Source organism: Homarus americanus, unplaced genomic scaffold, assembly GCF_018991925.1.
Source record: "Homarus americanus isolate GMGI-L3 unplaced genomic scaffold, GMGI_Hamer_2.0 scaffold39155, whole genome shotgun sequence".
Classification (NCBI taxonomy): domain Eukaryota; kingdom Metazoa; phylum Arthropoda; class Malacostraca; order Decapoda; family Nephropidae; genus Homarus; species Homarus americanus.
This window is the reverse complement of record NW_024737042.1, coordinates 7,926,608-7,942,015: the sequence shown is the minus strand read 5'-3', so window position 1 is coordinate 7,942,015 and position 15,408 is coordinate 7,926,608. Positions and strand designations below refer to the sequence as shown.

Below are 15,408 nucleotides of genomic sequence, written 5' to 3'. Positions count from 1 at the left end.
GGTGTCTAATCTTCATCTGATCCTATAGCCCTGTTCTTTTTCGGTTTAAGTAGATATGTTCACTTATGGGTGTTAAAAAGTGTGTAACAACTGAAGGAGTTAGGGAGAAATTTAGTGTTGGTTCTGTGCTTGAGATGCAAAGTTAGTCAGTTAGTTCGTTCGTTCGTTAGTTAGCTCGTTCGTTCGTTAGTTAGCTCGTTCGTTAGTTAGGAAATTTCGTGGTGTTTCTATGATTGATATGTCACAGCGCTTGTCAAGGCCGTCGGTCGTGCATGAATCCAGCGATGCACATGTAACCTGACCGAGTCTTATCTTATTGGATCTTCAGCTGTGATGTAACTCTTGTTGTGCTGGCTGGTAACAAGACCATGGTGGTTCTTAAGCCTCTTCACGTCACTCCTCTTGGGTCTGTGTGTACGTAGTTTAGCCATAAGCTTAGTGTATTACTTCCCCCCTCCACTCTACCTATTCTGAGTAACATTTGAGGGATTTTTTAATAATTTAGTATTTTTTTTTCCTATTTGGTGTCAGGAATTTGTTGATATACTGTATATTGACTGAACTTTTTTATAGTCGTGTTGGGATCATGTAAGGGACGTGTAAGTAGTGTTCGATTGAAATAGGTGTGTGGGCTTTGGTGATATAGGGGAATTTAGGTTTCATTTATAGTCTGTATGTTAGTTTTGTTAAATCTGTAAACATAAATTTGATATTTCGATATTATTGTATACAGGAAAATATTACCAATGACTTGTTTTTTGTTTTTTTTGCTAAAGATAGACCGAAGAAATTTACGTAAGAGGTTGGGTAAGCTTAGTCGTGACGGCAGATGTTGAGTTGTGAAAAGTTCTTCATCCTTCCTTGCAAGACATGTAGGAAAAAAAAGGAAGCATGAAATTATGTAACAAGTGATCACAGATTGATGACTTCATAGAAAGGACCTTGGCCGTGTGTTGCAGACATTACCTCACAAGCGTCAGTTCCTCCCGGCCGACACACGAGCGGTGTCACGTGACCCGGCTGGCGGACACATCCCTGATGTACGCACTCTGGCTACTAGTTTTATGAATCACTCTTTTGGAAACTATTGTATTTACTAAACTAGAGCACGTGATTAAAGACCTTAATTAGTGTGGTGTAGTAATACATTATAACAACAACAATAACTAAAATAAGAAAGAACTTTTTCCTAAATTTTTAATACTTGTTGTCTCGTGTGTGGTTGAAGCACATTAAAAACTAATAAACAAAGCTAAACCATTACCAGAGAGAGAGACATGTTGTAATTATAGCTACAGTAGTTGATGTAAATTGTGAGTAAGCTCTTAAAAACCTCTGGTGCTAAAGCGTTGTGGTACATTATAATTATCACAATAGTGAAAATACTCGAGACAATATACTGTTTTTATTATTAAGTGTTGTTTAGTGTAATAAATAAGTCTTGTGAACGGTCGCCTGCACTTATACCTGGTACAGTGGTTAGTGCATTTTGTGAGATGTGACACCAGTGTTTGTTTACATCGTATTAAAACTCTCCGAATGACCCTGAGGAACCATACCATAGTAGCCAGACTAAGGATGCTAGATGAACCTTCAACAGAGATGCCACACCTTACAAAACGCGTCGGTCACTGTACTGTACCAGGTAAATGTGCAGGCGACTGAACTATCTTCTGTTGACTGTGTTGTTGTGGGTCAACGAACTTGACCAATCAACGGGAGAGATCAGATCATTACTTGTAACTCGTTGAATTATTAATTAGAAATAAGTTCCCTGGATATTGGCTGAGTTTATTTGACACTGGAGTACGTCCTACCAAACACACACACACACACGACTCTGGAATCATAACCTGCCCAACTACACCTTTTTTTTTCTTTTTCTTTTTTATAGAGAAGTAGCACCAGCCTTTACCCATAACGCCACGTGAATGTTGTGCCGCTGTGTACAGGTTACAGGGTGTTTATGACCTAAAGGTTAACCACCCTGCTTATTTTAAGATTAACCATCCTAATGCTAACCTAATCCAACCCTCTCCAAGGTAGAGTTAGGTTGTTTAATCAAGTAAAGTAAGTTGATATTCCTGAGAAAACTTTCTAAATCGAAATATGAACCTGTGTTGAATATGGTGCTCGCTGTGTCGTGGTAGTTTTCGTCTATGTCACTCACTCATTAATGCTGGCTACTGTCTTAACGTCAATAATGCTAGGTACTGTCAGACCTCTCTATGTACTGTACAGTGTTGGAGTTCAGTACCTCACAGTTTGTAAACAAGTGATACTAACTTCAGATTCTTGCGTTTTTATTACAGGGTGTCGTGGGCGGACCGCATCATGGCTCCGCCACCGCTGAGACACTTCGCCTCCACGTCGGCCATGTCCTCGCGTCATGTGACTGAGGACACGCCAGCCGACCTACTGGAGGGCACCATGGACCTCACCGTCATCCTCCCCATCGGCCACAGGGTCAATATGGCCGTACACAGAAGGTCAGTATACACACACCCACCAGTCTATGCCGACTTACTGTATTTTCATGTACAGTATGTAACATCTTCAACATAATGTCTTTTAACCTTATTTTCAATGAGGACAGAAACTCACCGGACCTAACGTAACGCTAACCCAACCCAACCCAACCCAACCCAACCCAACCCAACCCTAACCAGTGAGTTTTTGTCCGTGTAACTTTTTTTTTCTCGTTAGTATCTACATGGTATTTTTATCTGCTGCCTTGGTTGTGTTATTTGTCCGGCATCTTCTCGGTGTTTTCCGGAGGTTAATATTGATTCTGAACTAACATATAAAGACAAATTAAAGTAAAAACAAAAACAATCCTAGTCACAGGTCGATGCCACAGTGTTTTGATAGTTGGTGGGAATCACAGTACTAGTATTATTGTTTCTATATAAATGTTTACATGATGGTGAATTTCTTTGTATATTGTTGTTAGTGATTAAAAATAACAGTACCTAGTAACCACAAAGTCTACTGTAGTGTCGAACTTAACACAAGTCGTCAGTCACTCCTCCGGGTGTATCGTGAGCATCAGGCGGGGGAAGTAATGATGGATCCCGATAACAGAAGGAGAAACACCCACCCCAGTCAGTCACCAGTTTTTATAAATTGTTGTATAACCCGCCCCAGCACGCACCCACTAGCTAGCCACTGTTTTGATACCGATACTATCAGAGTTAACTTGGTGTTTATTATCGGCCTGTCTACAGTAACGTGGCATTTTCTCAGTATTACATTGTTTAAAATAAAAATGAAGATGTAGGTGAAAACTAAGACTTAGTAGTATGTTACGGCAGCTGTTGGTCGGAACTTAATACGTTTGGTAACCATAAATGGGTGTATTTCTGAGTAAAATTATTATTATTATTATTATTATTATTATTATTATTATTATTATTATCATTATTATTATCATTATTATTATTATTATTACTACTACTTTGCTGTCACTCGGAATCGATTATGACAATCATCCAGCTGTGATACAATGATATGAGTTCTTAGGGATGCCACCTTCATTGGTGAATTTTGAGGTGACTAGAGAGGCCATACGGGTCCGGCAGAGTCGTTCACATGAGTTGCACTTGTGGAGGGCTACATCTACTGCGGGAGGGGCGGTGGCAGCGTCTTTCTGGCGTTGGCGCTTGTCTGCCTCGGTTTACAGTCGGGCTAACTCGAAAGTATTCACATCTCGTGTGGTGCTCCTCCAAGCGTTACGATGTGGAGTAATCGACTCCCAGGTGAGGGGGTCGATTTGGCACTTTTTCACATTTGTCTTAAGACTATCCTTATACCTTTTCAGTTGCCCGCCGGCGTTACGTTTACTATTCGTTAGGTGACTGTAAAGTAGCTGCTTTGGCAGTCTACTGTCGTCCTTGCGGGTAACATGGCCAGTTCAGCGTAGTAGTTCATGGATAATGGTAACCTTGATGCTCCTACAGTTGGTGTCAACAAGAATACTGGCATTTGTTCTCTTGCCTTCCAACGAACACGGAGGATGGAACGTAGACTACGTTGGTAAAAGTTTTCAAGTGCCTTGAGGTGCCTCCTGTATGTGACACATGTCTCACTACCATATAGCAGGGTGGGGAAGATCACTGCTCGATATACGTGTCACTTTGTAGATAATTTCAGCTCCCTGCAGCTGAAGACACGATTTCGGAGTCTACCAAAGGCTTGAGATGCACACCTGATCCGATGCTGACGCCCGTATTATTAAACAGCATCTTCCCTTGAAGAGGGTCGTCGTGTTTCAACCCGAGTTTTAAACTAAATGAGTCCTGAGGGACACCGCAGTACAGTACTTAACGGGGTGGTGTGGCGGTAAAATTAACTTGTTCCAATATTATAAACTAATTTGATTGGAATTAATTAATTTTACCGCCACACCACCCCGTTAAGTACTGTACTGCACTGCGGTGTCCCTCAGGACTCATTTAGTTTAAAACTCGGGTTGAAACACGACGACCCTCTTCAAGGGAAGATGTTTAATAATATGGGCGTGAATCTCTATCGATGTTGGCGGTGGTGGACAGGTGGGAGCCGAGATACCGAAAGTGGGTAACATTAGAGAGGGTAGTACCGTTAAGCTGGATAGTTGGTGGAGGTGTGTCGGAACCAGGGGCAGGTTGAAAGCGAATCTGAGTCTTAAGTACATTCACCTCAAGGCCGAAGTGTGCATACGCATCTGCGTAGGTGTTCAGGATTTCCTGTAGGTCGTGTTCAGTGTTAGCAACAAGGGTGAGGTCGCCTGCATACTGAAATTCTGTAATGGAAGCTGCCGACACCTTTGTTCTTGCCTAGAGACGTTTTAAATATGTTGAAAAGACCCTTCATCCGGTACTCGATGTCCTCCCCGCCGGCTAAATTGGCACTGGCACGAGTAAGGAAGGCCCCAAGAAAATGGAAAAGGGAGTTGGTGCCATTACACACCCATGTTTAACCCCCGTTTGGATGGGGAAGAACTCAGACTGGGTGCCGTTAGGCAGGACACTGCCGTTCATGCCATCGTGGAGTTGCCTCACAATGGCGATGGATTTTGGTGGGCAGCCAAAACTACTAAGGGTCCACCAGAGGGTTTCCCTGTTGACCGAGTCGAAGGCCTTGGTTAGGTCGATGAAGGCCATGTACAGGTCACGAAACTGTTCTTTGCACTTTTCATGTATCTGGCGGGCAGCAAAGATCATGTCAGTGGTGCCACGTGATGGTCTAAAGCCACATTGAGATTCTGGAAGGAAGTTTTCCACCTCAGGAAGAAGTCTGATCAAGAGGACTCGGGCGATAATTTTGCCAGCTACGGAGAGCAGCGAGATCCCACGGTAGTTGCCACAGTCTGACCTGTCTCCCTTGTTCTTATAAATATTGACAATGGAGGCGCCTTTAAGAGCTTGGGGGATTTCCTCCTTTTCCCATATATTCTCCAGGAAAGAGTGGAGACGGCTGGTAAGCAGAGGTCCTCCTGCCTTATACACCTCGGCTGGGATTATTAAGGGTACCTGTACCATGTCTTACTGCTGTTTATCATCCGGGTGGCTGCGGCTGATAAACGACGTCTCCAGTTACAACGGGTCGAGTCACCGGCAGGCGAGCAACAGTGTGATAGGATACTCATGTAGTTTTTCTCAACAATAAGGTTGACCTTGACGTGTTGGATTACACAGCTATAGGACGGGCGGGGGTGAAAACACTCGTATCAACAACCTCGGGAATTTCACGCTGACCTTATGTTTGTGGCGGGTGTTTGCTTACTAAAATTGTAGGTTGGATTATTGATTAAACCGCCACCAATAATAATAATACAAAATATATTGTTTGCTCTTGCTATGTATGAGTTCATAACATTAGATAAATACAGTATGCATTTTCTAACTCCCATAAATTCTCTTAAAAATTGAAAACAATGTGGGGGTCTCGTTGACTTTATAATGCTTATATTTTTATAGCGTTTCAATATCTTAAGGTTTATCTATAAGCGCGTAACAAGGTTAGTGATTACACTAGTCCAGGGGTCACCAAACTATGGCCCGCGGGCCGGATCCGGCCCGCGACGTCAGTTCATCAGGCCCGCCGACGGTACTTGAATTTGCTTGATAAAACGTATGGAACACGACTGATGAACATTTGAAAGCAATTCTCTTGATTGGATGCAGCAATTCCAAACCAAACATTGATGATATCTTGAAAGCCAAACGTCAGTTTCACAAATCTCACTAACCTTTTTTGCTGCTTAGTTTGTGAGATTCGGATATGTGCACACTAGGTCTGATGTAACTATCTTTTTGCTAACGTCGCCTTCTTTGATAACTTTTTAGTAAATAAATATGTTGGTTGCCTTTGTTTTTTGTGCATTGCACGCCACTCACCCATGATTAACATGGAATGCTAAACTTAGTTTTTCGTCTTTTTTCCCAGAGCTTTCGTTCTGGCTTGCAAGTATTGAACAGAATGATTATGCGGCCCGCGCTCGTCATTCTTTCAGTTATCCGGCCCACTGTGAAAAAAGTTTGGTGACCCCTGCACTAGTCCATCAACAATTAAGTGTTAGGAGAGATTAAACTCTATAGTCTCACTGTTGTCTGAGTGACTTTACAATTATATCGTTGCTGCCATGTCTCCCTTTGTTTATCAGACCACATGTAGATTAGGCACCCCAACTTATTTCTCCTGAAGTTTAACCACCCTAACGCTGCCTGAGGAGAGTGGAGGTTAGGTTAGCGTATTAATCTTTATAGAAGCTAGGGTGCCTAATCTTCATGTAATCCTCATTTTTTCGAAGATAATATTTAGGCTTAGTCTTGCCTACATTAATCAGGCTGTCGTTCACTGTACACGAGGCGAACTGGAGTGGTTTTCAGTCAACCAATACGAACGTGTAAATACAGTTGGCTACTTTTTACCAGACAATTATTTTCGTTTTGTAAGAACATATCCTTTTTATATCTGAGCAATGTCTACTCTCACTGTTGTAATAGTTTTATAAAAAGTGTACAAGACATCTGGCGCTGTAAACAAAATAAAGTCACTTTCTTCAGTCACCCATGGACGCCAAGTCAGTGTGTAATTTTAGAGCCTTTGAACGTGACTTGGCTTGGGTCCTCGATGTTCAAATAGGTCACTTTGTTATCTCCATTGTGTTCTTAATCCCCAAGTGGTCATAGTTACGTGCATTTAGAATCCATTAGGGTATAAAAGTGGATTCTTATATATGGGAATCATCAGATAATTTACTACTCAAGATGACGCGGAGGAATCACAAGGAAGATTGAGACGGGAGTTACAGCTGACAACCATTTAAGATGAATATATTATACATAGTTAATTGCGTTGAACTAATTTTAATACCTATAGTTCTTTTTATTCTAGTCTCGGCTCGTGTGGTGTTATAACTTTTCCCACTTGTCTGACAAGTTGACGTTGATAATAATCCACCAAACAACAACAGAACAATGTATTGATGTCACTCTTAACAAACGGTGTATTATACTCAATTTGCCTCAGGATACCTTACAGCCATGACATCAGTGTATCAGTTCACCTCGGGGGAAGGATCACCTTACCGAGAAGAGAACACATTCCATTTAGCTGATGAAAACAAACCGACGAGGATACTATCGTAGTGCCCATCTTAGATTAGGGTAGCCTCTCTGTGGTGGAGTATATCGGGTGAGGCTACTGAGTCTGCAGGCTGGCCAGCGTGGACCAGCACTTGTAATTAACTCACATTCTGCAAGACCTCGTGGAGTCATGGTGGACCCCGGTGTTGCCATCACGTGGTTAATGTTATTATGGTGTGTGGTGGTAACGGGCATTGTCATCGTGATGGGAAGTGATTTAAGAGTTATTGGAATGGCTGCTCGTCGAACACCAGATTTCTGATGCTAATTGTATTTTTTTTTGCCTTCACGATTTACACACACACACACACACACACACACGCACAGTTTTGTTTAACACATTAGTTTTGTCTTGCTTAATGACAAGAGGGCCATGTTGCACTGGTAAATTTATTTACTCCAATGAAATAGTTTAGATTGAAAAAATTACTGAGAAACTAACAAAAATATTGCGAAACAGCACGAGCTAAGATGCGCAAGTACATGTGCAGCGGTAACCAGATGGTAGAGGTTCTGAATTTAGATACACACTGAAATCTATTAACTTAGAAAGATCAAGTAACACCTCAAGTAGTGAGCCAGGAGACCCGCATATGATTCAGCTTTTACGAAATGATAAACATTGCGTGTTGAGGAAAAGTCGTGACCTGACGCCGGAAAACCCTGCCTGTACTTCCCTGGTCCAGGTTATATTGGTGGTGCGAAGATACTGGAAGAACACTGGCCCTAGTAGCTACAGTGATTCTAGTAGCGTTGTGATGATTTTGAGGACCTTCTGGTCATCTTCGGCAGTAGGTACGGTGGTCCTGGTGTGTACGACTCTTGCTGGTGTTAATAGACATGCCATTAGTGTCGTACATTTATATCGCCGACAACCATGACTGCAGTTATATTATTATTAAACCTCCGGACAGATTCTGCAGAAGTCAGTGGCGGATGACAGCACTAACACTTGGACTGTCTGTCTGGCTTACTGGAGAGTTGTTCTAAGCCATCACATCAGTAAAGTTATATTTTGCCATCACATTCTCTTCATTCTCTCACATTTTTCTGCCCTGCCTTAACAATGATGTTTTGTCTTGTCAACTTGACCCAGTTTTTGTATATGACTCATGCCACAGCTTCTCTCTCAATGGCTTTATATAATTACATTGTTGTTTGTTTATATCTTAATGCCATATTTTATTTATCGTGGTGTCTTATTAACAGTTTTTAACAAAATACATAAGAGTTTGCTTTGTTAATAATGTTTTCACGGTACTCTTAATAACGATTCTTCAGAACATTAAGTCCTTCAGTTGTTGTTTATAACCGTCCTGTTGTATGTCGCAGTTGGCCCAGGATGGTGTTCAGAAGCCGGTGGCAAAATGTTTGTCCTTTCTCTATGTGTACTGTATATTAATGTATTGCAACACACCCATGATGGACCGCTTGCAGGTGTTTGTGCTAACAGTGTATGGTTAGTTTAGTGTTGGGCTATACTTCAGGTGATGTTTTTCAATACATATAAATTCAATTGTTGGTTGGTGCATCGTGCCAGTAATCATGTAATATCAGTGCATATTTTAATGCCTTTGTGTTTGTGTAGTTACAGCACAATCTATGGCGGACCTGTTGATTCAGGTGACCACCGCCCACAAAATCAACCCTGGTGGCCACGTCATTAATGTAGTGTCCGACAACCGCCTTTTGTCCTACAAGCCTTCCACGCCTATAGGTCAGTATCCCCTTAATGTTCTGCGTTTATTTTTATTTTTTTCATTTGTTTTGTTATTAACAAGAATGGAAGAACTTTTCAAATCGTTGAAGGTCTAGTGTTTATTACTTATATTGAAAAAATAGGTTTGTGTACGTTATGTTTAGTACAGCATGAAGATCTGAGAGCACGAGGTTGAAGACCTTTCAAAACTAGGCTGGGACAGACACAGGCAAGTCGTGACACGTTTGTGTGGCGTGAGTGAAGTTGGCTGCGTTTATCATAGGTGATGAACCAAGTATAACCTACAGTGTCTACCAGGCTGCAAGAACCAGGTGTGGACCCAGCAAGAACCAGATCTGAGCATCATCAGATAACTTTGGAAAGAGTAGACAGGTGGACCGTGGAGATGATACACTCACACACCTCAGTACCTGTGGTTAAACATCTGCACCCTGCGCCAGCCCCTGTGTCCTGTCACGTGTGTTTTGAATGATTGGGCAGTGCTTGTGGTGGCCAGCAGGCAGGCAGGCACGTGCTGGACCTGGAGGCGTGAGTGTGGTGAAGGTGGTAGACGTTGGCGAGGGATGGAGTTGCTGGTGGGTGAAAGTTCTTGTTTGGTGAAGGGTGGTGTTAATCAAGGTGCCACACGCTGCCTAGCTTCCTCACTCCCTCCTCCTTCAGCCTTTCTTTTGTTCCGCCAGGAGATAACCAACGGTACTGACACACTCCAGACGCCACAAGATTCAGAGAGAGAGAGAGAGAGAGAGAGAGAGAGAGAGAGAGAGAGAGAGAGAGAGAGAGGGAGAGAGAGAGAGAGAGAGAGAGGGAGAGAGAGAGAGAGAGAGAGAGAGAGAGAGAGAGAGAGAGAGAGAGAGAGAGAGAGAGAGAGAGAGAGAGCTGTATATTACCAGGTCGAAAGAAGTAAACTGGCCATATTACAAGAACATGTCAACATCTGAAATAGACGTCTTGATTGACCTCCCACGACTTAAAGGAAAGAAAGTTTAAGGAGATCATTTACTTACCCAATGGACAGATCATTTATTAGGGAGTGGTGGCGGTGTTCAGTGGACAGGGAAGGCTTAGGAAAGGAGATTTTGAGAGAGCAAATGTGGGAGGCCAATATTATCCAGTATGGGGTGAGGACGATAATGATGAAGATGGTGATAATAATGATGAGGACGATAATGATGAAGATGACGAGCAAGGGTATGACGATGATGATGAGGACGATGATGATAATGATGATATGTACAGTGGCCACAAACCTTTGAGACATGTAAAGGGGTTTGCGTGACTAGGGTTTGATAGTTTGATAATGGTGATGGCGGCACAGTTACATGTGAAGGGTACGGCCAGTGGTGAAGGGTACGACCAGTGGTGAAGGGTACGGCCAGTGGTGAAGGGTACGACCAGTGGTGAAGGGTACGGCCAGTGGTGAAGGGTACGGCCAGTGGTGAAGGGTACGGCCAGTGGTGAAGGGTACGGCCAGTGGTGAAGGGTACGGCCAGTGGTGAAGGGTACGGCCAGTGGTGAAGGGTACGCTAGTGGTGAAGAGTACGGCCAGTGGTGAAGGGTACGGCCAGTGGTGAAGGGTGGGCTTTTGGCTTAGTGGTGTGAAGGGTACGGCCAGCGGTGAAGCGGTATGCCAGTGGTGAAGGGTACGGCTGGGGTGGTGAAGGGTACGGCCAGTGGTGAAGGGTACGACCAGTGGTGAAGGGCATGGCTCAGTGGTGAAGAGTACGACCAGTGGTGAAGAGTACGACCCAGTGGTGAAGGGTAAATGACTGCGGTGAAGAGTACGACCAGTGTGGAAGTGTACGGCTGCGTGAAGGGCATGACTGGTGGTGAAGGCACGATCAGTGGTGAAGAGTGATGGCCAGGTGAAGGGTACGCCAGGTGGTGAAGGGTACGCCAGTGGTGAAGAGTACGACCAGTGGTGAAGAGTACGACCAGTGGTGAAGTGTACGATCAGTGGTGAAGAGTACGACCAGTGGGTAAGGGTAATGACCAGTGGTGAAGGGTACGGCTAAAGAGCACACCAGTGGTGAAGAGTACGACCAGTGGTGAAGGGCATGGCCAGTGGTGAAGGGTACGGCCAGTGTGGCATGACCAGTGGTGAAGAGCATTTAATTAGTGGTGAAGCGGGTACGACCAGGGTGGTGAAGGGTAACGGCCAGTGGTGAAGGGTACGGCCAGTGGTGAAGAGTACGACCAGTGGTGAAGGGTACGCCAGTGGTGAAGAGTACGACCAGTAAGCGAAGGGTACGACCAGTGGTGAAGAGTACGACCAGTGGTGAAGGGTACGGCCAGGTGGTGAAGAGTACGACCAGTGGTGAAGGGTAATGACCAGTGGTGAAGGGTACGGCCAGTGGTGAAGAGTACGACCAGTGGTGAAGGGTACGCCCGCAGGTGAAGGGTTTGATTACCATCTTGTCTAAATAATGTTTGTACCCGTTGATGAGTCATCCAGCCACCCACCCCCCTTACCCCACTCTCTGATGGTCACTACCTCACTCAGCCCTCCCTCACACTCTCTCACCCTCACTACACTTTCTCCTCATACTCACTCACCCTCACTCATATCTCATACTCATCTTCAACCCCCCCCCCACACACACAATGATATATAAACAGTGTGCGTGTGTGTGTGTGTGTGTGACTCCTGAACTAAAGCGATTACTGTACCTGTACCATAATTCAGGTGTGTTTGAAGGTTGTTATGTAATTATAGGCGTTTATTGTAAGGCGTTTTAAATGCACAGAACGCCTTTATCTCTCCAGCACACCTTAATGTATCTTACTGCTTCATCGTCACCAAGACCAGCTCCACCACCATCACCACGACCAGCACCACCACCATCACTACGACCAGCGCCATCACCACCACCATGACCATGACCATCACCACCACCATGACGAGCGCCACCCTTCTTCACAAACCCTACCCTCACGGCTGGCTACAAGTCATCCTCAGTATTGTCCCGCCTAAGATGACGATGAGAGAAGATTCTTGGTGAAATACGTCCCATTGTCAAGGCCCTTGTAACTTATTTGTATAATGTCTCTCTCTAGGTTATCCGTTTACTCTGAATTGTCGTTTGGGAGACTTGTATACTTAGCCGTTTGATGTGAATTTTAGTTAGTTTGGGAGTCGTGTTTTCTTTTTCTCATTCTGATTTGGGGGATTTTTGCCGGATCCAGAAGTGAGTGTAGGTGTGGTTTGGGGAGATAGAGGCAGTATGAAACATAAACCAGGTTGATGAGAGAGGGTGAGATGGTGAGGTATACAAACAGGTGTTAGTAATACAGTACTTAATTCATGTTATTGGGAGTACAGTTTGTTTACATCTAGACACACACACACACAGAGAGAGAGAGAGAGAGAGAGAGAGAGAGAGAGAGAGAGAGAGAGAGAGAGAGAGAGAGAGTAACCTTGTAGGAGTGAACTTTATGGTCAACATCGTCATCTTGCATCTTGTTTTGCATTCACTGTTGATGTGGTTGGGTGTGATGGAAAAATATATATTATTACTTGGGTTAAAATTCCCCATACTGAACCCAAGTCTTTGTGGTGGGCCTGACCTTGACTGTGTACTGTATACTGTTTCTTACATATTGGTTCTCCAAAAAATGGGATCAGGTTAGTTAAAATGTCCTCACGCTCAACCTGTAGTAGTCCTCGTGTTGGTTTTTTCTTTATATTGATGATTTTTTAATTTGAATTTCCTGAATACCAAAAATTTATAAACTTAATGGTGGTGTGAGTCAAGGCCGCCTCATTCTCCTACTCAGTGTGGCGTAGCACCGTCGGGATACCTTCAGCTTCCACCACACATGCACTCAAGGCCAGTTGGACTCGTGTGAGCATTCAGTAAAAACATCCCGGGGGCATTACCGGTCCTGCTAGTGTTCCCTTGTTGTAATTATTCATGGCTGTGGTTACGATTCTCCGAGTGCTGCTGCTGTTGTTGGTGTGGGGGTGGAACAGCTTCGTCAGAGTCATGGTGGTGGTCGTCTATTGTTGTGGTCTGTTTGGATGTGGTCCTGCGTCACCTGTGCCTCCAGCGACGTGTGTTGTGAGAAGGTCGCGGCGTCGGGACAACAACAGGAGCGGCTAGGGAGGGGAACACCTGGCCCACGCACGGTCAGAAAACATAAACACAGACTTTACCCTGTCGTGAATGTCTTTGTTTATGGAGGAAATATATATAAGGCAGGTGCACGAGGCGTGTCTCAAACGAGGCAGGTGATTGTGTGCCAGACTTGCTGTGTCAGGCACTGAATGACTCTGCCCTCAATACCCTCCCTTCCCAAATACGAGGAGAGGAACGTACTTTGTGAGATTGTCAGTTCAATTATCTTAAGTCTTTAACAGGCATACACATACGTCACAAAAACTGGTTTGTTTACCGCTGGAGGCTCAGGGAGTGTCCTCACTGATTATCACGTCAAAACAGATTTAGATATTATGTATCTGGTCCAAGGATGTGACTTACCTTGTTGGCTTGTACGGCGGCTCTCCTGAAGGGGTCGAGAGACGGCGTTCTACCAATGCAGGTTGTAGGCTGTTCTGCCTCTTGAAGGAAGCGTGTTATTGTGTCAAGAGTCTTCTGGGAGCCGGAATAACTGTCTAGTCAGTTACACGAGCGGATTCTTGAGTGATGTTTGTTGGTTGAGAATTTAAATGTTGTGTACAGTATGCATGTATGAATGTAACTGTGTGTGTGTATGTGTGTGTGTGTGTGTGTGTGTGTGTGTGTGTGTGTGTGTGTGTGTGTGTGTGTGTGTGTGTGTGTGTGTGTGTGTGTGTGTGTGTGTGTGTGTGTGTGTGTGTGTGTGTGTGTGTGTGTGTGTGTGTGTGTGTGTGTGTGTGTGTGTGTGTGTGTGTGTGTGTGTGTGTGTGTGTGTGTGTGTGTGTGTGTGTGTGTGTGTGTGTGTGTGTGTGTGTGTGGTGTGTGTGTGTGTGTGTGTGTGTGTGTGTGTGTGTGTGTGTGTGTGTGTGTGTGTGGTGTGTGTGTGTGTGTGTGTGTGTGTGTGTGTGTGTGTGTGTGTGTGTGTGTGTGTGTGTGTGTGTGTGTGTGTGTGTGTGTGTGTGTGTGTGTGTGTGTGTGTGTGTGTGTGTGTGTGTGTTATATTAGTGTGACGTTTTCCACGTAGCTAAGAGAGGAAGGAAAGATTCACCTGCCCGTGTTGGTGTTGAAGTCACATATATCTTAGCTAAAAGAACCGATAAAAATAAACGATAGTATTGTCCTTAAAGTAACACCGGCACTCCACACAACACGATAGACTCAGACCGATAACTTTTTCACAGGCAACTCTATTACTGTGTTTCATCTGGCTGGTCCTGAGTCAAGCCCGTCGACTGTGGCCTGGGTGATGGTCGAGACAGGAGTGTGTTGATATTGGTTGGTTTTCATAGCCCTTTGCTGTCTCTTTGTACAACCATTCTTGTACCACTCTCCTGTTATTTCTTCTCCTTATTGAGGTTTCTGTTCGTCTTGTTCCGCCTCTATACTCACTAAAGTAGGGAGGGGTAAAGTTGATAGATAGATAAATAGATAAGAGTGTCAAGTCAGGCAGTAAGTGTAGCGTCAAGAAGTCTTGGGAGAGGAGTGTGAGAGTGGGTGCTCCTCCACCTACTACTTCACCAGTGCTCACTTGAAGGACCTCACCCTTACAGTGTTACCGTAGTGAGACTGAGTGTACTAAGTGGTGCTCGGTAGTGGTGTAATATCAAGAGCTTCTCACCAGTGTAGGAGTACCATTACTTAACTCAGTGTTGGGGTAAGTGGGAGTACTGACCTGTGTTGAATACTGCTGGAGTGTTGATTGTGTTATGTTAGGGGTTCGGATATTGGAAGTGGTTTCAGTAACTAAGGCTAGAATCGCCCCATTGGAAGTGTTTCGTGTACTTGAAGGTGTTTGCCAGTGTTGGAATAACGAGAGGTGTTGTAAAACCAAGAAGTAGTACATAATTGTTGGCAAATAAAGAAATACTTGATATTGGTGGAGTGACAAGAAATCAAGCAAGGTAGGTTAAAAGTACCAAATGCGGTAGTACCTGTTGTAGTA

The 15,408-nt window shown here is 44.2% G+C and overlaps 1 protein-coding gene across 4 annotated transcripts in view; it reads left to right on the top strand.

Annotated features, from left to right (window-relative positions):
- The window catches only part of LOC121872657, a 134,337-nt gene that overhangs the window by 5,062 nt on the left and 113,867 nt on the right, over positions 1 to 15,408 (top strand). For all 4 annotated transcript variants that reach the window (XM_042375598.1, XM_042375599.1, XM_042375600.1 and 1 more), the window contains exons 2-4: positions 2,313 to 2,489; positions 9,044 to 9,055; positions 9,239 to 9,348. In XM_042375598.1, the coding sequence (XP_042231532.1) occupies positions 2,313 to 2,489; positions 9,044 to 9,055; positions 9,239 to 9,348 (299 nt within the window). The remainder of the gene's footprint in view (positions 1 to 2,312; positions 2,490 to 9,043; positions 9,056 to 9,238; positions 9,349 to 15,408) is intronic.